The sequence below is a fragment of the Mustela putorius genome, unplaced genomic scaffold (genome assembly GCF_011764305.1).
Source record: "Mustela putorius furo isolate JIRA1106 unplaced genomic scaffold, ASM1176430v1.1 tig00000743_pilon_pilon_pilon, whole genome shotgun sequence".
NCBI lineage: Eukaryota > Metazoa > Chordata > Mammalia > Carnivora > Mustelidae > Mustela > Mustela putorius.
Window position 1 is genome coordinate 3,451,284 of NW_025421464.1, and position 23,019 is coordinate 3,474,302.

General features: G+C 44.7%; 1 protein-coding gene across 1 annotated transcript in view; it reads left to right on the top strand.

The window, feature by feature from the left end:
* The first annotated feature begins 8,535 nt into the window (after window positions 1-8,535).
* The window catches only part of CHMP4B (charged multivesicular body protein 4B), a 51,288-nt gene continuing 36,804 nt past the window's right edge, over window positions 8,536-23,019 (top strand). Inside the window, exon 1 of the mRNA XM_004746611.3 lies at window positions 8,536-8,897. Coding sequence (XP_004746668.1) covers window positions 8,708-8,897 — 190 coding nt within the window. The 5' untranslated portion in view covers window positions 8,536-8,707. The remainder of the gene's footprint in view (window positions 8,898-23,019) is intronic.

The following is a 23,019-nucleotide window of genomic DNA, read 5'->3' on the forward strand; positions in this document are numbered from 1 at the left end:
CCTTCGGCTCAGGTCGTGATCCCAGCGTCCTGGGATTGAGTCCCATATCGGGCTCCTTGCTCCGCAGGGAGCCTGCTTCTCCGTCTGACTCTGCCTTCCACTCTGTCTGCCTGTGCTCGCTCTCGCTCGCTCTCTCTGACAAATAAATAAAATCTTTAAAAAAAAAAAAACCTACTGCAGTGGTGAAAAGTGAGATCTGTTCCCTCTGTGTCAGGATCAAGGAAAGAGGGGTGCGCCTGGGTGACTCAGTGGGTTAAAGCCTCTGCCTTCGGCTCAGGTTATGGTCTCAGGGTCCTGGGATCAAGCCCCTCATCGGACTCTCTGCTCAGCAGGGAACCTGCTACCCCCTCCCTCTCTGCCTGCCTCTCTGCCTACTTGTGATCTCTCTCTCTGTCAAATAAATAAATTTAAAAATCTTTAAAAAAAAAAAAAGGAATAAGAAAAGGATGCCTGCTATCATGCTTCCCACATTGTGTTGGAGGTCTAGCCAAAGTAATAAGGCAAGAAAAAGAAACTGTAAGGATCAGAAAGGGTGAAATAATGGCAAGAATGCTGAAATAAGGGATGCCTGGGTGGCTCAGTGGGTTAAGCCGCTGCCTTCGGCTCGGGTCATGATCTCAGGGTCCTGGGATCGAGTCCCACATCGGGCTCTCTGCTCAGTGGGGAGCCTGCTTCCCTCTCTCTCTCTGCCTGCCTCTCTGCCTACTTGTGATCTCTCTCTTTCTGTCAAATAAATAAATAAAATCTTTAAAAAAAAAGAATGCTGAAATAATAGCAAGAGCAATATATAAAAATTTACTAGGTTCAAAAAAAATTCACTAGGTTCCATAAATTAAAAAAAAAAAATGCTGGGTTCCTATACTCCAGAAGCAATGAGTTCAAGCCCTACAGTGAGCTCCATGCTGGGTGTGGAGCCTACTTAAGAAGAAAAAAACAAGTTCAAAACAAACAAACAAACTGGGAGATTTCGGGGTGCCTGGCTGGTTCAATTGGTGGAGCATGCAACTCTTGATCTTCAGCTTATAAGTTTGAGCCCATATTTGGGGTAGAGATAACTTAAAAATAGAATCTTTTTAAAAATGGGAGATTGCATATGAAAATCTGGGTTCTGACTTCTGCTGAAAATAAGGATGTCGGGCAAAGGGAGACAGCAATTCGGGGGAACTGACCTAGCCGGCCCCTTTCAATGGGCACACGTGTTCCAGGTGCCACAGTTCCTGTTCTTCCCTAAGGTCTCCCTGACTGCAGCTGAATGTCAGTTGCTACTTACTATACTTGTGTTGATTCATCTTAGGGACATATTTCTAATTTCTCATGTCTTTTGATAGTAGGAAAAGAAGATGGCCAGAGGGCATCACATGATTTTTTTATGTTCCTCGCCTACTGAACTAACTTTCTCCCTGGACCTGCGTATATGATTTGAGGAACCCTGTAAACAGTCCTTTCTTTTCTCCCTCCCACCGCCTGTCCTCTGCCTCTAAGCTAACCCGCCTCAGTTTCTCTATCAATAAATGTGGGGAGTTGAGTCATAGCTAACTTTACTGCCTATTAAGTGCCAAACTCTGATCTCTGTCTTACTTACATGTCACTGAGTCCTCAAAACACCCTTGGAAGCAAGCTCTCCTATCCCATCCAGTTTATAAATAGGGAAACCAAGGCTCAGAGAGGTGTGGCAACCTGCCCAGAAACTCTCAGCCAGAATGTGTGGAGCTGGGCTTCAAATCCAGGACTGACAGACTCCAAAGTTCCTGCCTTGTCTTAGGATCACTAAAGCTCTCACCGGCTCTGATAGGCCAAGGTTTTGGTTTTTGTTGTTAGTGTTGTTTTAATCATTTCTCCAAGGCTCCAGCCACTTTTCATCTCCTCAGCCATCACTGCTCTGTCCAGGCTGCCGGCCTCTCTTGCATGGATGATTGCAACAACCTTCTCTTTGGTTTCCCTGCTTTCTTTCTCTCTCCTCCACAATCCATTCTCTTGACAGCATCCCAAGGAATCTTTCTAGAACCCCAATCAGATTATGCCACTTTCCTGTTTGTTTGTTTAAAAGATTTTATTTATTTATTTGACAGAGAGAGAGATCACAAGTACGCAGAGGGGCAGGCAGAGGGGGAGGGAGAAGCAGGCTCCTTGCTGAGCAGAGAGCCTGATGTGGGGCTCGATCCCAGGACTCTGAGATCATGACCTGAGCCAAAGGCAGAGGCTTAACCCACTGAGCCACCCAGGTGACCCCACTTTCCTGTTTACAACCCTCTAGTGTGGAGCTGTCTAGAATGCTCTTCCCCCAGATATTCCCAATACTGGCCCCCTCCTTCTATCTACCTTTGTCCAAAAGCTATTTCCTCAGGACTTCCCTGGCCAATTTATCTAAAATGATCCCTCCCCACCCTCATCACACTCTAGTCCCTTCCTCTTCATTTTTATTAATCATCATTGACATTATATTAGGCATTTTTATTGTCCATTCTTCTCATTAAAAACAAAAGGTCCACAAGGACAAAGACTTGTCTGTTTTGTTCACTGATACATCTACAGTGTCTAGAACTGCTCAGGAATTGCCTGATCAATATTTGTTGAATGAACCAACAACAGCACTTTGAGAGAACAAGACCCACTCTAGCCATTTCCTTTTCCCATTCCATGGAGGTCAAGCGTATGTTTCCCTCAGGAAGAATTTGTCCTGTGGGCCCAGAAAGGGCTAACCTGAAGCCCTGTAAAGCTCCATTTTCCTTGCTTTAAGAAGCTGAGAATATCTGGGACAAATGACAGAGGCAACAGCTTGGAAATCTCAGTGGACACAGCAGGTACTGGTGCGGCCCAGGAGAACTGGTCAGACCAGTTTTGTCTCCCTTGGAGGCTGGAGTGGAGGTGGCAGCCGCAGGTGTCCCAACCTCCAAGGCGGCCAGCAAATGACACCCATGGATTCTCAGGTCCTGTAGGTCGTAGTCTGAACAGATTCCCCCTCAGGGTTGAGGGTGAACCCCTGCTCACCAAGGGCAGCTTGTGTATGGTGGTCAGGCATGGAATCATGAAGCCAGGGGCTAAGGCCCAACTTCAAGGCCTTGTGCCCTTTGTAGAGTCACAGAGAGTAAGAGGAGGCCTAGAGTGGGAAAAGGTTTTGTCCAAAGTCCATCATCACAAGGCTAAATCCAAACCCAGTTTTCCTGCCCCCCAAGTCACTGCTACCTCAGCCCATTCATTCATCCATTCGACAAATGTTTATCAAGTGCCTACTATGTGCTGGGCATAATTCTAGGCATTGATGATACCTTGTGAACCAGACAAATAATGATCTGTGGAGATCATCTCTGGAAGAACCAGAAGATAAACAACAAATAAGCAAGTTACATAATATGTTAGAAGGTGATGAGTACTGTAGGAAAAAAAAATGGAGGCGAGTAGTGTGAGTGTGTATTGGGGGGGAGGGGTGTGCAGATTGCAGCATGAGATAGGGTGGCCTGAAAAGCCTTACTAAGAAGGAAACATTTGACCCTCTAGGGCACAGTGCTTGTTGCATAGCCTACACATGCTTGGATGAGTAGGTACAGAATAGGCAGGCGCTGGAACCCACCATTGGCTCAAGGGCAGGGGCCCTTCCAGCGCAGTCTCCGCCCACTCCCCACTTGTCTTTCTTAGGTTCTGCTGGGTCACTCCTACCCCTACTGCTTACTTTGCCCTGTTCCCCAAGGAGGTCATACCTGCTGTGCAGGCTCATCACAGTTCATTTATTTGTGTTTATTTGTGCATATCTCTCTATCCATTCATTTGGATAAAGGCAGTGTAGCATAGAGGTTCAAAAGGTTGTCCTTATAGTAAGAATCTCAACTTGGCCCTTACAAGCTGTGTGACCTGGGGCAAGCTGTTCAGCTTCTCTGTTTCTCCAGTACCTAATGCATAAGATGGGGACAGGAGCACCTGAGTGGTTCAGTTAGTTAAGAGTCGGCCTTTGGCTCAGGTCATGATCCCAGGTCCTGGGATTGAGGCCCATGTCAGGCTCCCTACTTGGCTGGGGGTCTGCTTCTCCTTTGCCCTCTGCCTGCTGCTCTTCCTGCTTGTGCTCGCTCCCTCTCTCTCTCTGTCAAATAAGTAAATAAAATCTTAAAAAAAAAATACAATGGGGACAATAATGTGTCCACCTGATGCAGTTGTGTGAGCTAAATGAGATGATAGATGTAAGCGCTCAGGTCAGGGTCTTACTTAGCATAAAGTACTCAATAAAGATTTTCTGTCAGCCACGACACTAGTAATGGGATGACTTTGGGCCAGTCATTCATCCTCTCTAAACTTCTGTTTCCGCAGCTGTAATCAGTGTCTACCTCATAGGGCTATAGTCAGGTAAGTCATGAAATATTCTTTGTAAACCTTTTGACTCCCAGTGAGGGCCCTTAGATGTCAGTGATTGCTCTTCTTCTTGTTACTATTATTGTTTATTTATCTTATTTTATTTTTTAAAATTTATTTGTCAGAGAGAGAGAGAGAAAATGAGTGTACAAGCAGGCAGAGTGGCATGCAGATGTGGAGAGAGAAGCAAGCTCCCTGCTGAGGAAGGAGCCCGATGCGGGACTCGATCCCAGGACCCCAGGATCATGACCTGAGCGGAAGGCAGCGGCTTAACCGACTGAGCCACCCAGGCATCCCATATTTTCTTTTTTTTTTAAAAGATTTTATTTATTTATTTGACACACAGAGAGAGAGATCTCTGCCTCTCTTTCTCTCTAGGCAGAGAGGCAGGCAGAGAGAGAGAGGAGGAAGCTGACTCCCTGCTGAGCAGAGAGCCCAATGTGGGGCTCGATCCCAGGATCCCATCATGACCTGAGCCAAAGGCAGAGGCTTAACCCACTGAGCCATTCAGGTGCCCCTATTTTCTAAATATTTGTTGGATGCATAGTCTGTAGCAAACCCTTTACCTACATTCTTACTGAATCCTCAGAATGGCTTGGTAAAGAGGATAGTGTCTTTCACAGTTGCCATATAGTTGAATGGCAGAACCTCAGTTCTAATCAGGTTTGTGTGGTGGGCACCAAAATATGTTTTCATTATTTCAACACACTTTCTTTTGGAAATAAAATTCACATAACAAAATTCACCATTTTAACTATTTTAAGGTGTACAATTCAGTGCTTTTTTTTTTTTTTTAAGATTTTATCTATTTATTTGACAGACAGACATCACAACTAGGCAGAGAGGCAAGCAGAGAGAGAGGAGGAAGCAGGTTCCTCACTGAGCAAAGAGCCCAAAGTGGGGCTTGATCCCAGGACCCTGAGACCATGACCTGAGCTGAAGTCAGAGGCTTTAACCCACTGAGCCACCCAGGCGCCCCTAACTTAGCTTTTCTTGATGACATTTTTGAGGAAGCTTACAAATAAATATATGGTTGAGTGTCTTCAACCATGCAATCGGGCAATTTCTATTGTCTGGACCTCAGTTTCTTCAACAGTAAGATGAAGATGGTATAGTAATGCTTATTTCTTAGGGCTTTGATGGTTGGAGATGAGATTTTGTATGCAAAAGTACTTTGCAAACAAATAAAAACTGTATGCTTTTGTTGCTGTTTTTACCAGAGAAGTTTTAAAAATTGCAACGTAACATTTATTTAGCAAAGTACATAAAGTATGTAAAGGGCAGTGATCTTAATTATGAAGACAGGTAAATTTGTACACATCCACATGAATACCACTAGATCTTGATATAGAACATGTCCAGCATCCCATAAAAATCATTCTGCTTGGTCTGTACCACCCCTGAAGATCACCACTATTTTTTTTTTAAATGTTTATTTGTTGAAGTCATCTCTATACCCAATGTGGGGCTTGAACTCACAACCCTGAGATTAAGAGTCACATGTTTTTCAGACTGAGCCAGCCAGGTACCCTGATAACCACTATTCTAACACTTATAACCGTAGATTAGTTTTGCCTGTTGTCGAACTCTATATAAATGGCATTATACAGGCTTGTGTTTGATTTTTTTCACTCAGCATAATATCTGCAAATCTTCCAAGTTGTTGCATGTAATGATAGGTCATTCCTTTCACACAATTTTTAATGCTAGTCAGTCATGACTTGAAAAGGCTGTGTATTTGCCCAGGAGACCAGAAAAATGATGTCCAGGGAAACTCAGGGCTCTCCTGCATGGAATCAGCCCACTATATGAATTTCTACCAAAGCAGTTGAATTCTCCAGGATCACAACCATCTTGCCCTTTTATCACCACTTCATATCCCACACTCCAGACAGACATCACAAATAGATCTCAGCACGTTCTTATTTATTTATTTATTTATTTGACAGAGAGAGAGAGAGAGATCACAGTAGACAGAGAGGCAGGCAGAGAAAGAGAGGGAAACAGGCTCCCTGCCGAGCAGGGAGCCCGATGCAGGACTCGATCCCAGGACCCTGAGATCATGACCTGAGCTGAAGGCAGCGGCTTAACCCACTGAGCCACCCAGGTGCCCCAGATCTCAGCACGTTCTTTCAGGGAGTCCTGATGCAGCCTTAAAATTCTTCTTAATCCAGGATTCTGAGTAGCCTATACAAATGAACTGGGGTTGGTATTCAAGTTTAAATCTAAATGTTCTGTTATCATATCCCTAGGATCTTTTTCTCAGCTCGCAATGTTATGACATGAGGGGTCCTGCTGTCATCCTCAGTTGATGCCACAGCAATATAAGACGGGTGATGGTAAGGCCTCTAGTGTCTCCTGTTCATATATTCTTTGAGTCATGGCTCAAACCCAGCAAGTCTTTTCTACCTGTATGTCTGATTATAGCATGACTTAAGTAAGAGGGGAGGGGTGGATTGCTTAGATGTGGAGGAGTTGCTGTACCCATGAGGTGGCTTGATTGAAGCCTCCTTATTTATATTTTTAATTTTTATAAGAACATTGCAATACCTCAATGACAAAACAAGCATACGTGTGACTTGTGTTTCACATTTTATGATGCTGTGGATCTTGACAGTTCTGGCATGTCTCTCACATTTGAAAAATTTCTTCCAACCTGGAAAGCTGGGTGAAATAAACTCTCCCATCCTCTGGGAATGGTTCCTTGTATACGCAGGCTGGGATTGTTGTTGATTACAATAAGAACAACAACATCTGAGGCACGTTTTTATCTACATGTAGATCATAGTCTGAGAAGGAGAGAAGACTTGTATGTGACGGAATTAAAAAAAAAATTCAGTCAAGGGGCGCCTGGGTGGCTCAGTGGGTTAAAGCCTCTGCCTTCGGCTCAGGTCATGCTCCCAGGGTCTTGGGATCGAGCCCCACATCGGGCTCTCTGCTCAGCAAGGAGCCTGCTTCCCTTCCTCTCTCTCTGCCTGCCTCTCTGCCTACTTGTGATCTCTGTCTGTCAAATAAATAAATAAAATCTTTTAAAAAAAATTCAGTCAAGCTCTCATTTGTTTGAAACTGCTCCTAAGCAACTTCACATATTTGGAAGGTCCAGGAAGGAATAAAAAAGGACTTTGAGAAGCTATGATTTTCTTCATTGGAGAGAACTTCGCACCCTCCCTCAGAACTGGTTTACTCTTTGCTTTCATACAAGTCTAAGTGACAAGTAACAAGGCTTCCAAATAAAAAACTGGAAGCAGCAAATTAAAATGATGGGCTTGAGCCAAGTATTGGCTATTAGATGCTGCCTCACTGTTAATGGATGGAGGAATGATTCTTGACAGCAAAGGACAAGGAAAAACAATAAATTGTGGCCCCACAACTACAGTGGTCTGTAAAATTCAGGGGCAAAAAAAAAAAAATCTTTAATGCTTCTACCACTTTGGAAGTTTTGGGTCTCCTCCTGGTTTAATTACTAATGTGTATAATGATGACCAAGAAAATGGAATTAATTTTTGAGCACCAACAGTGCTAGGCCATGCTCAATAAGCACTTTACATTACCTGTCTCACATATGCTTGGAGGTGATCTTGTTATTATCATCTCCAGGGAGGCACACAGAGTAGGGGAATTAACTTGGCCAAGTAAGTGTAACCCTTGCAGTCTAACTCCAGTGCCAAGGCTGTTAGCTTCTACTAGGTTTTGAAGAACCTGTAAGCCGAATAAAGAGTAGAAAGGCCTTCTAGGTAGAGGGTACAAAATAGGCAAAGACAGGGCTAGTCAATTAAGCTAGCCAGTCACTCAGTTTGAGTCTTGGTTTGAGTCACTTTGAGTCTTGGTTACTCACTACAAAATAGGAACAGTATGATAGGCTTATAGATTCATAGGCTTGTGAGAATTAAACGGGATAATGCATGTAAAGCACTTTGTATAGTACCTGGATCACAGAATGTACATGACGCTTGTTAATGTTTTTAAGAATACTGTTGTTACTCTGTCCTACTTCCACAGAACGGGTTCCAAGGAGACTACATTTCCCAGCATGCCACCTCGCCCTTTGACTCTAGCTAGGCCAAAAAGGCGCGCCGACGAGCGCCTCAAGCCGGAAGACTATAGACTCCCGGCGTGCAATGCGGCTCCTTCCTTTAGATTTGAGGCACGGCCGGCGCGTTGCCCATTGGGAGTTGTAGTCAGAGGCGTCTTGCTCTGACGCCGGCCCGGCCGGGCGTGGGGGCCTGTGGGAGGTGGCGCGGCTGGGCCCAGCTGCGGGGCGGAGGCGGCGGAGAGGCCTGCGGCGGCAGGGAGCGGCGGGTCGGGAGCGGGCGCTGGAGCCGAGCCGAGCCGGAGCGGGCGGCGCAGGCCGGCGCGGCGAGCAGCCACCATGTCGGTGTTCGGAAAACTGTTCGGGGCAGGAGGGGGTAAGGCCGGCAAGGGCGGTCCGACCCCTCAGGATGCCATCCAGCGGCTGCGGGACACGGAGGAGATGCTAAGTAAGAAGCAGGAATTTCTGGAAACTAAGATCGAGCAGGAGCTGACCGCCGCCAAGAAGCACGGCACCAAAAACAAGCGCGGTGAGTCGGCCCGGTCCCCTCGGACTCTCCTCAGGCTCCCCTAAGGCTCCCCGGGCCCGGACTCCACCTTCATCAGACACGCCCCAGGGTCTGCCCCGACCCTAGAACTCTCCCCGGTCCCACTCCCCTCTAGGCCTTTCCGGACACCTCCCGTCTGGCTCCCTTGAGTGTCTCTTGGGGCCTTGATCTCCTCCACCATCAGACTCTCATTCCTGCCTTTGCTCCTCAAGCTCTCCCCTCCCTGCCAGGCCCCTTCAGACCCTGGTTTCACTGCACTTCCCTCGGTTCTCCCTGTAATCCGTCTTCTTCCGCCTTCTCCTCTCAGGCCTGCCCTCACCCACCTTCGGGAAACTGCCGTCTTTTTCTCATTGGCTCATTTCTGTCCCCCATCCTAACTCATGTGTCCTTCCTTGTCCTACCCCTGCCTTCTCCTGACCCCTCTGTGGAGTCCATGAGCTGCCCCTGCCCTCTCCCCATCCCCCTGACTCAGAATTCTCCTTGGAAAGCCTCCTTGATGGGAGAGAAAAGAGGACTGGGGGAGAGGAGAACCCTGGTTCCGTCTGCTTTCCTGCTGAGCGAACTTGAACAAGTTGGTAGCCCTTTGAGGCCTCCTTTTCCCCTCGTCCGTCAGCCAGTGCCTTCCAGATCCGTGATTCACTGCTTGTTGCCTCATAGCCAGGTCTTATCAAGAGTTTCTGGTAGCATAAGCCTTCACGGGTGACTCACGGCTTCCACTCCTTCTGAACCAGAAATAGGGACTCCATTCCTCCAATGTCAGTGACTCCTTCCCAGCCCCCACTCCTGGGGGGTCAGGGTGGGAATAGTGAACCTTGGGGCATGCTTAATATACTTCCTGTTGCTGTATGGCTTTCTACATGCTTTGTAGACTTCTTAAGGTGAATGTGACAATGCTTTAATAACTGTAGAGCAGTTTAGAAGTACTTGATCTTCTTGGTGTTATGGCAGTATGAGAGGGAACCGTAGAGTGACAGTGCCTGCCCCCACCGAGGGAGGCAAAGGTGAGAGGGGTTGAGGAACTGCACAAACCTAAGCATTTAATTTAGAAGACAGCTAGTCATTAGCCACGTGACCTTGAGCTGGCTATTTTACCTCTTTAAAAGGAAGATCATGCATTTACAGTGCCCAGGACCTAGCAGAGGCTAAGTAGATGTCTTCTTCATAGCCCATCCTGAGGATGCTTTTTTGCTGATAGTCAACAAATACTCTGGAAAATTTTTTTTGAGTGCTTGCTGCATATTGACAGGATGAACAAAGTGTAGCTTCCACCCTTATGAGAGAGAAGATAGAAACAGGAAAGTAAATGAAGAAAATATTGTCTAGTGGTGATGAGTGCCTAAGAAGATGATGTGATGGGGACTGATGAAGTGGGCAAAGGGGTGTCCCTATATATAGAGTGGTCAGGAAAGGCCTCTTTTTGGGGGGAAGATTTTATTTATTTATTTGACAGAGAGAGAGATCACAAGTAGGCATAGAGTCAGGCAGAGAGAGAGGGGGAAGCAGGCTCCTGCCGAGCAGAGAGCCCAACTCGGGGCTTGATCCCAGGATCCTGAGACTATGACCTGAGCCGAAGGCAGAGGCTTAGCCCACTGAGCCACCCAGGCACCCCAGAAAAGGCCTCTTTTAAAAGTCAAGTTTGAGGGGTGCCTGGGTGGCTTAGTGGGTTGAAGCCTCTGCCTTTGGCTCAGGTCGTTTGTGATCCCAGGGTCCTGGGATCGAGCCCACATCAGGCTCTCTCCTCAGCGGGGAGCCTGCTTCCCTCTCTCTCTCTGCCTGCCTCTCTGCCTACTTGTGATCTCTGTCTGTCGGATAAATAAATAAAATCTTTAAAAAAAAAAAAAAAGTTGGGACGCCTGGGTGGCTCAGTTGGTTAAGCAGCTGCCTTCGGCTCAGGTCATGATCCCGGCGTCCTGGGATCGAGTCCCACATCGGGCTCCTTGCTCCACAGGGAGCCTGCCTCTCCCTCTGGCTCTGCCTGCCACTCTGCCTGTGCTCGCTCTCTCGCTCGCTCTCTGACAAATGAATAAATAAAATCTTTAAAAAAAAAAAAAAGTCAAGTTTGAACTGAGCCTTCAGAAGGAACCAGCTCCATAAAAAGCTAGAGGAGGAGCCTTCCATGCATAGGAAAAGGCCTGGAGGTTGGCCTGTTTTAAGAAACAGAAGACCTCTATATCTGGAATGTAGCAATCGGAAGGGAAAATGGTATGAAATAGGGTGGGGAGTGGACCTTGGACTTCCTGGTAGAGTTTGGATTTTATTTCAAGTGGATAGAAAGATGTTGGAGGGTGTTACCCAGGAGTGTGTCCTTCGCATTGGTAGGGTTTTAAAAACACCATCTGGCTGCTCTTTGGAAAGTAGACAGGTGTGGGATGAGAGTGGGAGCAAGGAGACATGAGGTGGTTGCAGTTATCCATTTGTGGCCTAGACTCCAGTTATAGATAGCCCTGGAGATATAGAGGGTAGGTTTTAGATTTTGCGCCTCTAGCTTTTTTTCTTGGATGACTCTCCCTCGTCAGGATCCTTTATTGTTCATTAGAGTCATTGTTTTTTTTTTTTTTTTTTTTTTTATCAGTCTGCATTTTGGAATGCTTTGCCCATTGCAGGGTGCTAGGGGAGCCGGGTATCCCTTTACCTCATCTGCCATCTGAGAGGGCAGTTCTTCTGAGGACTTTTGGTCTGGAGCTGGTTTAGTTTTTGCAGTTTTAGAGGTGATTGGATTTGCTTTCAAGAGGTTTGGAGAGAGGGTACCAGCAAACGGTGGATGAGCAATCTTAGTTGTAATAGTTTTGCTGAAAGCAGCCCATCTTCCTGAATTTGCCTGAGAGGACAGGAGCATCTTGCCCTTCTTTTTAGCATCTTCTGGGGGAAAGTTCTTGTTTGCTTATTGGGATAAAGGTTTGAGGCATAAACACCACCACATACCATTCATTTAGTCACTTATTGACTCTCTATTGTGGCAGGATCTGGAGAATCAGATGAAAATACACTGCGCCTTCCAGGAACTCAGGATTGGTAGTGGGTGTGTTTTTGTTGTAGTTTTTGTGTGTATGTGTGTGAAAGAGAGAGAGAGAGAGAGAGGAGGAGGAGGAGGAGGAAAAGAAGTAGAAGGAGGGGGGGAGGGGAACATACCAGTTAGTGCTGAAATATGTGTACATGGGTCTGGGGTTGCATAGGAGGGGGTTCCTGTCTGGAAGGGAAAGGGCAAAGGAGGCTTTACAGAGGAGGGAGGTGTGAGAGGGGTCAGCAAAAAGTTTGGGGAGCAGTGAGAGTGTTCGTGGGGTGAGACAGCAGAGAAATAGTATTGCAGAGTGAGCAGTAGCCTCAGGCCTCAGCCTGGAGATGCTGAGGAGCCACTGGCTGTCCTGAAGTAGAAGAGACAGATCAGCTTGGATTTCCCCAAAGAGCACACCAGCAACAGCATAAAAGTAAGGAGTATAGACCAGTCAGGAAGGGGCTTGAGGCAGGACTCCATTAAGACGTAAGGATAGAATCTCGTAGACATGATTTGAGCCATAGATTTATCACTTACTAGCTGGTGCCTTGAGCTGGTTACTGCACCTCATATTCCTCCTCCATGAATAGGGGTACTAGTTAGTATCTACCTTATCGGGTTAAATTGTGTTATGTATGGGGAGCTCTTAGCACAGTGTCTGCCATATGGTAAGTGATCAATAAATGCTTGCCACTATCATTATTATAAGGAGACTTGTAATCATTCAGGTGCGAACAAAAGGCCTAGAGTAGAAGCATGGAAAACTAGATGAGAAGTTAATACGTGTCATACTTCTCTGAAGGAGAATCAAAAGAAACTTTTCTGAAGGAATCAAAAGAAACCAAAAGAAGATTTATGGGAAATTGAGGGTAGAATGAAGGAGGGAGGAGTTGAGGACAGTTCCCAAGTTGGACAGCTGAGTGGATGGTGATGGCATTAACCAAGTTGAGAAACACAGAGGAGGAGCAGGACTTTGTAATTGGGTAGTAGACCTTTGAGATTTGTAAAACTTTTTTCACGAGTCTCCCAGCACCCATTGAAACTATGAGCTCCTCCAGGTAGGATGTGATGGTTATGTTCACCACTGTGTTCCCTAGCATAGTGACTGACATATGGTTAAGGTTTGGTAAGTATTTATTAAACGCATGAAACCATCTTCTGAGTGTATTTTGTTATTCCCATTGTACAGAGAAAAAAAATGAGGCCCAAGAGAGGATGTACCTTGGCTCAGAGACCAGTTCTTCTGGTGGCTGTGGGCATCTTGTGTTCTGTGTCCTCCCGTGATGGCCGAAGGCATCAATTATTACCTTTGTCATCACCCAGCCATTAAACACCTACTTGTGCAAGGTGTGGTGCTGAGTAGGGGGGAAAGAAATGAGATAGGAACACGCCCTGCCCCTTGCCCTGCCACGCCATGCCCTTGTGGTGTATACATCGGAAAGATGATAAAGTGTCCTTTCAAACAAATCTCTGAAGCTCAAGTAGATTATTTGCAGTATGCAAGTGTGTTCTTGGAAGTGGTTTTATTTTTTTATTTTTTTTAAGATTTTATTTATTTATTTGACAGAGAGAAATCACAAGTAGATGGAGAGGCAGGCAGAGAGAGAGAGGGAAGCAGGCTCCCTGCTGAGCAGAGAGCCCGATGCGGGACTCCATCCCAGGACCCTGAGATCATGACCTGAGCTGAAGGCAGCGGCTTAACCCACTGAGCCATCCAGGCGCCCCTTGGAAGTGGTTTTAATTAGGGTCCTGGATCAAAATTTGGATTGCATATTTTTTCTAAATTCCTTTTCCTTTCCTTTAGTCATATATTCATTCTTAAGCATGTAGCAGACTCTTGAACTGTGTGCTAGGCCCCATGCTCAGTGCTGGAAATAAAGAGAAACCAAACATGGTGGTCCCTGCCGTTCAAGGACTTAAATATCAACCCTTTCCTTTTCTATAAAGTAGAAATATTATTTGTCTCACATTACTACAGTGAGAATATATGAAAGAGTGTGACACACTGTGGATATGAAAGTATACTTTCCTTTTCTGATAAAGTTATTCCTGCTCAGATTTCTTTGGTTTGATTGTCAAAATGGAAAAGTTCTTTCACTGAGAACTGGATGAAAACCAGTCTAGGTGAACTGAGAAAAATCACTCAAACTTAGGTCTTTTTTGATACTTTTCTACAGAGACCTGTTAGTTTTCTCCCAAGAAAGATGGTCAAATATCAAAGTTTTTTTCTTCTTAAGGTGTTGTAACAACTTGGGGTGCCTGGGTGGCTCAGTTGTTAAGCATCTGCCTTTGGCTCAGGTCGTGAGCCCAGGGACCTGGGGTTGAGCCCCACATCTGGCTCCATGCTCCTGCGGAAAGCCTGCTTCTTCCTCTCCCAATCCCCCTGTTTGTGTTCCCTTTCTCTCTGTGTCTCTCACTGTCAAATAAATAAATAAAATCTTAAAAAAAGAGAGAGAGGTGTTGTAAGGATTTATGAAATATCTACCCTAAGTGATTCAGATTTCCCTTTTTTCCTGTTTTGATAAAGATGAAAACAGTTTGGAGAAGGGGTTATATTTTAGTTTAACAAGAGAACAGTATGAGATTGGGAAATGGGTATGAGACTGGGTATCGCAAACACCCCGTACTGATAAATTTCTCTTTGATTAATGGATGCAAATCAGTTCATTTGCAGGTTAATTTAGGTTCAGTGGAAAATGTCTCATGGATGCAAAGAGGCTGTGTGCTCACAGGAATACATCTTTGTTAAGTCCTGTTCATTGCTGGAGCCTGGGTGGCTCTCTCATGTTTAATGAAATTGCTTTGAAATGTTAGCAGATGGGAAGACACCTTAATTTAATAAGTTAACATTTATAGTGAGTGTGGCCTTTTGGTTCTCTAGACTCAAGGTATCAGGTTGAAAAGTACAGCGTCTTGGGGCATCTGGGTGGCTCAGTTGATTCGGCATTAGCTTTGGGCTCAGGTCATGATCCTGGGATCCTGGGATTGAGCCCTCATTGCATCAGGCTCCCTGCTCAGCGGGGAGTCTGCCCCTCTCCCTGCTCATGCTCAAATGGGTGCCCACCGGGCTCTCTCTCTCTCTCTCAAATAAGTAAAATCTTGAAAGAAAAGTATAGCATCTTAATGGTGCATGTGTCAGCAGGATCTCCTCTTCCAGAGGCTCTGGGACAGAAAACCCAAAACCCACCCAGGGAACTGAACAGTGGGAATTTCCCTTGGTGATGCTTAAGTTTCTTATTTAAAGAAATGGTTGGCCAGATTGGGTTTGGTTTACTTTTTAAGACAGATGGAGTGTCAGGGAGGCCTCATGTGTTGTCTGTCCAAACATGCTGGTGCCTTTGATTCAAATGGCAAAATCTTTTTTGCCCCATTTGGCAGGGAGATTAAATATTTTTAAGTGCCTGCCAGTAGGTTTATAATGTGGTTTGAAATTCAAGATAGATTTTGTTTGGAAGTTGAGCTAAATGTGAGGACCTTTGAGCCTGGATTATTTTGCTCAGGGAAATTTAGTGTTGTCCCTGTTTGGGTTTGTGTGCAAAGAGCAAGGTCTTGGAAAACAGCCTGTGAAGATGTGTGCGAGCCCTGCATCTCTGTGTGAGCCCTGTATCCCTGAGGCAGAAAACCAGGACCTGATTCGTTTTCGGTGGTCTCGAATCCTGAGGTGGAGCCAGGGCCAACTGGGAGAAGAGAAGCTATGGGGGTCTTGAGGAATTCCTTTGGATAGGAAAGGTTTATGAAAACTTGGTTTTCTTACCCAGAATTGTTTTGTGCTGTGCCATTTTCTTTAAAAGAATGAGAGAGGATATTCAAAAACAACCACAACTTTAGATTGGTCATTTTGAGGATAGATGATTATATTTAGAAGGAAAATTTGAACTTAGCAACAGGAAATAAAAACAGACCTGGTTGGATATTTAAGGAGTTTGGCTCAAGCCATCGAATGTTTCTTGAGTTCATTCTAGGAGGAGAGCAGTGTGATTTAGGCAAAAGATTTCTGGGTTTGAATGCTGACTCAACTACTCACTGCCAGTACCTCGGCAGTTACTCAACCTCTCTGAGTCTTAGTGTCCCCATCTATAAAAAGGGAAAAATAATACTTCTTAGGGTTCTTGTAAGTTGATAGATGTAAGGTGCCCAGCAGAGTGCTTGGAGCATAGGAGAGATGTAAATGTGTCCCTGATTTCCCAGGTATAGTCTTAGGCACAATAGGGGATATAAAGACAGATGAGACACTGTTTTCTTCCTCCCGGGGCTCCCAGTTCAGTGGGGAAGACTCATACATGTACAAGTAACTAATAAAAGGCAAACCATGGTAAAGGTACAAATGAAGTATTAGAGGAAAATACAGCAAGAATAGATTAATTCATCTCTGAGGGTTGGCAGGTTCATTTCACCCAGCCACCCATCCAGTGCCCAGATTCCCTCTGCAGTATTCCTGCCAAGCGATTAACCTCTGATTGAACCTCTTTGCTGACAGGCTTTGTATTAGGTGCTCTATCCTCCCATACTACAGCATTGTCTGTCTTTGGGAGGCTCTGACTCTAAAATCACCTCTTTTCTTTGGAATGGAGATCTTTCTTCCTGTAGTGCCTACTTCCAACAGCTTGAGGTGGTAGTAAGCAGTTTGGGCTAGTGGAAAGAGTGTGGGACCTGGAATTGGAAGGCTTGGGTGCAGATCCTGGCTCTGACAGGAGAGGATTGTGAATGGTGTTTCTTCCATCGGGAAAGCTAACTGCTAATGCTGTCTTTCGGGGCCAAAGAGATCAGGTCTAATCCTCCTCCAACAAGACATCAGGGAAGATGGTGCTTAATGTTTCAAGCCTGCATTTCTCTAGGACAGCTCTCTGTTCCTGACGGTTTGTTGCCAGTCATTTCTGTTCTTTCCGTGTTACCCTCCCTTGAATGCGCTCCTTTTTATCAGGGATGCCTGTAAGTTGTGGAGTGGGCAGAGCTGAATCTCTGAATATTCCAGCCAAGGTCTGAGCAGCATAGCCCAGAAAATGCAGGCTAGTCATTTGTCTAGGAATTAATTTGGTTCTATGTACTGAATGGCCCTGATAATTCCCATATCACTGAGACTGTTGGTGGGTTTTTTTAATTGTCTCTTTGGTTTTTAAGCATATTTTGCTTTCCACCGGCCCTTCATTAATAAAGGAATGAGCATCTGGTAACTAGTAAAGTTTGGCCCTTCAGAAGCCTTAGTTGAAGGATTGAGTGATTTAAGTTCTTAACAAAAGGACCTGGCTGGCTTGATTGTCCCACAGCTGATATTTCTAGAGCTACCTCCTCCCTCTTCCATACAGGACAGAGCTGGCTGGAGGGCTTGTTTGAGGAATGCAGGAAAACTATACACCTTTGTGGTCATAGCTGTGTAGGTCAAAAGGTTAATGGTATGGTATATTGGAAATGGTGATGGGCTTAGGGTCAGAAGACCTGCACTCTTATTCCTCTCTGCTGCTTGCCAGCTTTGTGATCTGCAGCAAGTCTCCCCTATCTCTGAGCAGCAGCTTCTTTAGCTGCAAAAACAGTACATAGTATTTTCTTGACAACTTTGCTACTCAAAGTGCAGTCTATGGAAACATTTGAGAAAGTGTTAGAAATACAGATGATCAGGTCCTACCAGCCCTACAGAAACAGAACCTGCATATTTATGAGATCCTTAGGTAGTTTGTACATGAAAGTTTGAGAGACACCTTTTTGTAGTTACTGTGGAGATTAAATGAGAATAGTGGGCATTTTCATATGCCCGTGCCAGTCAGTATTCATTCCTCACAAGGAGACACTCAGGGATGCTGTCTCCTTGGTCAGTTTGCTCACTTCTTTGGCTGCTCAGAGATTGAACTCTTATCCAGCTCAATCTGTTTTCAGATACCTTCAGCTAGTTCCAAACCCAGTAAACACAGTGGTTCAGTAGAATCTGCCTCCCCTTCCTTTGAAAAATGTGAAGCACTTGTCCTGCTGATGGGGTAATGGCCTTCTTCATGAAAGAAGTCAGTCATCTGGGTAATTGACACGTATTCAGTCAAGCTGTCAGTCATGAGGACCCATTGATCGTTAGGCACTGGCGCAACCCTGGTGGTAAGTTAGGGGCAATTCCCATCCTTAGTAAGCACCGTTGCCTAGTTGGGGGACCAGTCGGTAAAGAAAGAATTTCTACCCAGTGAGGCTTGTGTGGAGTGCTGGAAGAAGAGGGATTAATTCCATCTGGGGCCTGGCGTGGCTAGGAAATGAATTTTTTTGAAGTCTTTTTTTTTTTTTTTAAATCCTAAATGATTTTTCAGAGCGTTCTGATTTCTTGGTTCAGTGGCTTTCTGACTTTTTCCTGTTCTGTTTATATGGCATTGGCAGTGTTCTGATCCACCAGTTTTCTGTATCAGGAGGGACAGATGTTCTCTGAGAGCCTGTTCTGTGTTAGGAGCCATCTGAGATGCCATGTGGATTTTCAGGCAGTGAAAAAGACACAGCCTGGCCCAGTGGATCCTACAGTTCAACAGGTCTGAGACCTTCTGAAGGAGAGTTATATAGGATGATGACGTATAAATGATGGCAGAGGATCAGGGCAGAGAATTCCATCATCAACTGGCCCTGTTCAGTTCCATAAAATGACATTTCTCTGGATTTGGGGTGATAGTGAATCCAGCACTGTGTTTCTCGGGGTGTTAGGCCTGGGACTTGGCACAGCCTGCTGAGGAAAGTTTCTTCCCATTGAACAGTCAGGGCAGTTGAGTTTGCTCGGAGCTAGAGATTCTGCAAGTCCCAAAGTAGAAGTTCAGACTTTCATCCAGTGTTTCCTATTCCAAGTGTAGGGCCCGTCAAATGATCCTGCTCTCAGAAGGCCGATACTCTTGGTAGGGTGGATAAACCTAGGACAGGAATAATTAAAGTGCAAAATTGGCTGTAAGTGCCACCCACAGGAGCACCCTGAATAGAGTGAGCTGGAGATTGGAAGAAGGGAGCAGTTCTCCAGTTTGGGTTGAGATGACAGTGTGATCTTTTGTGTTAGTCCTTAAAGGAGTAGGCAACTCCAGGGTGGAGTGGCGTAGGTAGAGTGGGGTGGAGGTTGGATATAGTCACTCATGTTTGGTATATGACATCATTTTGGTATATGACACCACATCTAGAGTTACAACCGGAAGCTGCAGAAGAACTTGTTTCATCTAGCTGTGCTGAGTACAGAGTAGTATATTTGAGAAAAGGGAACTAAGGCTTTTGAAATGGATTTGAATATTTTGCACTGCTTAGGGACCTTGATGTTGAGATCCCAGATCTTTCTGATGGCAGTGCTACATAGGTAAACATTTGCATTTCACTTCAGTTGGTCCATTTTATCTTACTTGTTTGGGGGTGGGTGGAGTAGGAGCAGAAGGAGAGGAGAGAGAATCCCAAGCAGGCTCCATGTTCAGATGGTCCATTTTAAAAGAAGATTGCTAGTGGGGGGATGGGGTGACTGGCTGGTGGATATTGGGGAGGGCACGTGTTGTGGTGAGTGGTTTGTATGGGGTAAGACTGATGACTCACAGACCTGTACCTCTGAAACAAGTAATATGTTATATGTTAATAATGAAAATAAGCAAATAAATAAAAGAAGGTAGCTAGAAGTAATCCAGATTGGAAAGGAAGAGGTAAAACTGTCACTATTTGCAGATGACATGATACTATATATAGAAAACATCAAAGACTCCCACCAAAAAACTCTCAGAACTAGTAAATGAATTTAGTAAAGCTGTGCGATACAAAATTAGCATACAAAAATCTGTTGCATTTCTATTCACTCATAAGGAACTATCAGAAAGAGAAAACAAGAAAGCAGTCCCACTTACAGATGCATCAGAAAGAATAAAATAGCCCGTCATTGAGCCACCACTGAGGACTCAGCAACCTCTCCTTTGAGCCATCCTGCTCTACCCCACCCCCACTGGGGCTTTCCCCCCCTCCTCCTGCAGGCCTTTTCCACTGAAGAAAAGGAATCATATCAAATTTCCCTTTTCCAGAACCTCCACTCTTGTGACTCTTTTGCTGATGCAGGTAAGGGTGATGTTCTGCTTCCTGCTGGCACTGAGGATTATATATATAAGAATTCTACAGAGAGACGCCTGGGTGGTTAGGTGTCTGCCTTTAGCTCAGGTCTGGATCTCAGGTCCTGGGACTGAGCCCTAAATTGGGCTCCTGCTCAACGGGAAGTCTGCTTTTCCCTCCCCTTTGCTCCTGCTCTTTCTCTCTCTCAAATACATAAATAAAATCTTAAAAAAAAAAAAAATTGAACCAAAAAATAGCAGGAAGACCCTTATTCCTGTCCAGGGGGTTGCAGATGTTACAATAAAAACTAGTGAATGTGTTTAAGAAGAAATTTGCCTGCAGTGGTACTATAGTTGAACATCCAGAATATGAAGAAGTAATTCATCTACAGGGTGACCAGTGCAAGAATATATGCCAGTTACTTCCTCGTAGAGATTGGACTAGATAAACATGACCAGCTAAAGGTTCATGAGTTTTAAGTGCTTCTGGCTCACTGAGGCTTAAGTGAGGATTTCTGTGCAATAAGTAGAATTTCCCTTCTTTGCCTTATCACAAGTTTAAAAACCTCATAGCTTGTATAAGGTAATTACTTGGGGTCTGCTTTTAACTTGGACTAGTGTAACTCCTTTGTACAATAAACTGAAAGGAGCCAGGGGCACCTGGGTGGCTCAGTTGGTTGAGTGACTCTTGGTTTCAGCTCAGGTCATGATCTCAGGGTCCGGAGGTCGAGTGGCACATTGGGCTCTGCACTCAGTGCTCAGTGAGGAGTCTGCTTGAGATTCTCTCCCTCTCCCCCTTCTCTCTCCTGGTCATGCTCCCACTCCCTTTAAAATAAGTAAATAGGGGTGCTTAGGTGGCTCAGTGGGTTAAAGCCTCTGCCTGCGGCTCAAGTCATGATCCCAGGGTCCTGGGATTGAGCCCCGCATTGGGCTCTCTGCTCAGTGGGGAACCGGCTTCCTCCTCTTTCTCTGCCTGCTTCTCTACCTACCTGTGATCTCTGTCTGTCAAATAAATAAATAAAAAATCTTAAAAAAAAAATAACTCATGGGATTAAGGACTTGAATGCAATTTGAAACCATAAAACTCCTGGAAGGGCAAACAATTGGTTAGCTCTTGAGATTGGTTTTAGTGATGTTTTTTTGTTTCTGACTCCAAAGGCAAAAACAACAAAAGCAAAAGTAAACAAATGAGACTACATCACTATGTTGTACACATGAAACTAATATTGTTTGGTTATAGTTTAATTTAAAAGATGAAAATATTTCTTTACAGTGAAGGAAGCCGTCAACAAAAAGGAAAGGCAGTCTACTGAATGGGAGAAGATATTTACAAATCATGTATCTATTAAGGGGTTAATATTCAAAATATATAAAGAACTCATACAACTCATTAACAATTAAAAAAAAACTATCTGATTAAAATATGGGCAAAGGATCTGAACAGACATTTTTCAGAAGAAGATATCTAGGTAGCAATAGGCACATGAAAAGATTCAACATCATTGATCATCAGGAAAATGCAGGTCAAAACCACAGTGAGGGGGCGCCTGGATGACTTAGTCGTTAGGTGTCTGCCTTCGGCTCGGGTCTTGATCCCAGGGTCCTGAGATGGAGCCCTGCATCGGGCTCCCTGCTCAGCAGGAGGCCTGGTTCTCCCTCTCCCACTCTCCCTGCTTGTGTTCCCTCTTTCATTGTGTCTCTCTCTGCCAAAATAAGTAAGTAAAATCTTAAAAAAAAAACAAACAAACCACAGTGAGATATTACCTCACACCTATCATAATGGCTTTTATCAGAAAGATAAATAACAATTGTTGGTAAGGATGTGAAGAAAAGGGAGCCCTCGGTACTATTGGTGAGACTGTAAATTGGTAAAAACACTTTTGGAAAAACAGTATGGAAATTCATCAAGAAATGAAATATAGAGGGGGCAGGCACCTGGGTGGCTCAGTTGATTCAGTGTCTGTCTGCCTTTGGCTCAGGTCATGATCCTAGGGTCCTGGGATCGAGTCCTGTATCTGGCTCCCTGCTCAGAAGGGAGCCTGCTTCTCCCTCTTCCTCTTCCTACCATTTCCCTTGCTTGTTCTCTCTCTATCTCTCTGTAAAATAATAAAATCTTTAAAAAAGAATTAAATATAGAACTGCCACATCTAGCAATTCCACTTCTGGGTATCTATCTGATGGGAAAAAACCACTAATTTGAAAAGATATGTGCACCCCCATGTTAATGCAGCATTATTTAAAATAGCCACGATGTGGAAACAACCTAAGTATCCATGAATAGATGAATGGATTAAAGAAGATGTGGGGCATGTGTGTGCATGCATGTGGAATACTCCTTAGCCAATAAGAGAATGAAATCTTGCCATTCATAACAACATGGATGAACATTGAGGGTATTTTTTTTTTAAGAGTTTTAAAAATTATTTATTTATTTATTTATTTGTCAGAGAGAGAGTGAGCACAAGCAGGCAGAGTGGCAGGCAGAGTCAGAGAGAGAAGCAGACTCCCCGCTGAGCTGAGCGAGGAGCTTGATGTGGGACTTGATCCCCGGACTCTGGGATCATGACCTGAGCCAAAGGCAACAGCTTAATCCACTGAGCCACCCAGGTGCCCCAGCATTGAAGGTATTATGTTAAGTGAAATAAGTCAGACAGAGAAAAAGACATACTTCATGATTTTACTTATAAGTGGAATTAAAAAAAAAAAAAACCTGCAAAAAACGCAGACTCATAGATAACGGAGAATAGAGTGCTGGTTGCCAGAGGGAAGAGGTTTGAGGGAGGGCAGTGAAATCAGTTAGGGGATCAAGAAGTACGAAGGTCAGTTAGGGGATCAAGAAGTACGAAGGTTTCGTTATAAAGTAAGTCTTGGGGATATAACGTACAGCATAGGAATACAGTCAATAATATTGTGGATTGGAAACGACGTAACCGTGATCAGTTTGCAATGTATATTTAGTAAATGTCACAGTGTATACAAATGTTAAATCACTATGTTGTACACATGAAACTAATATTGTTTGGTTATAGTTTAATTTAAAAGATGAAAGTAGCTAGAAACTTTTGTTTCATTCACAAACCCACTTGATAAGAATATA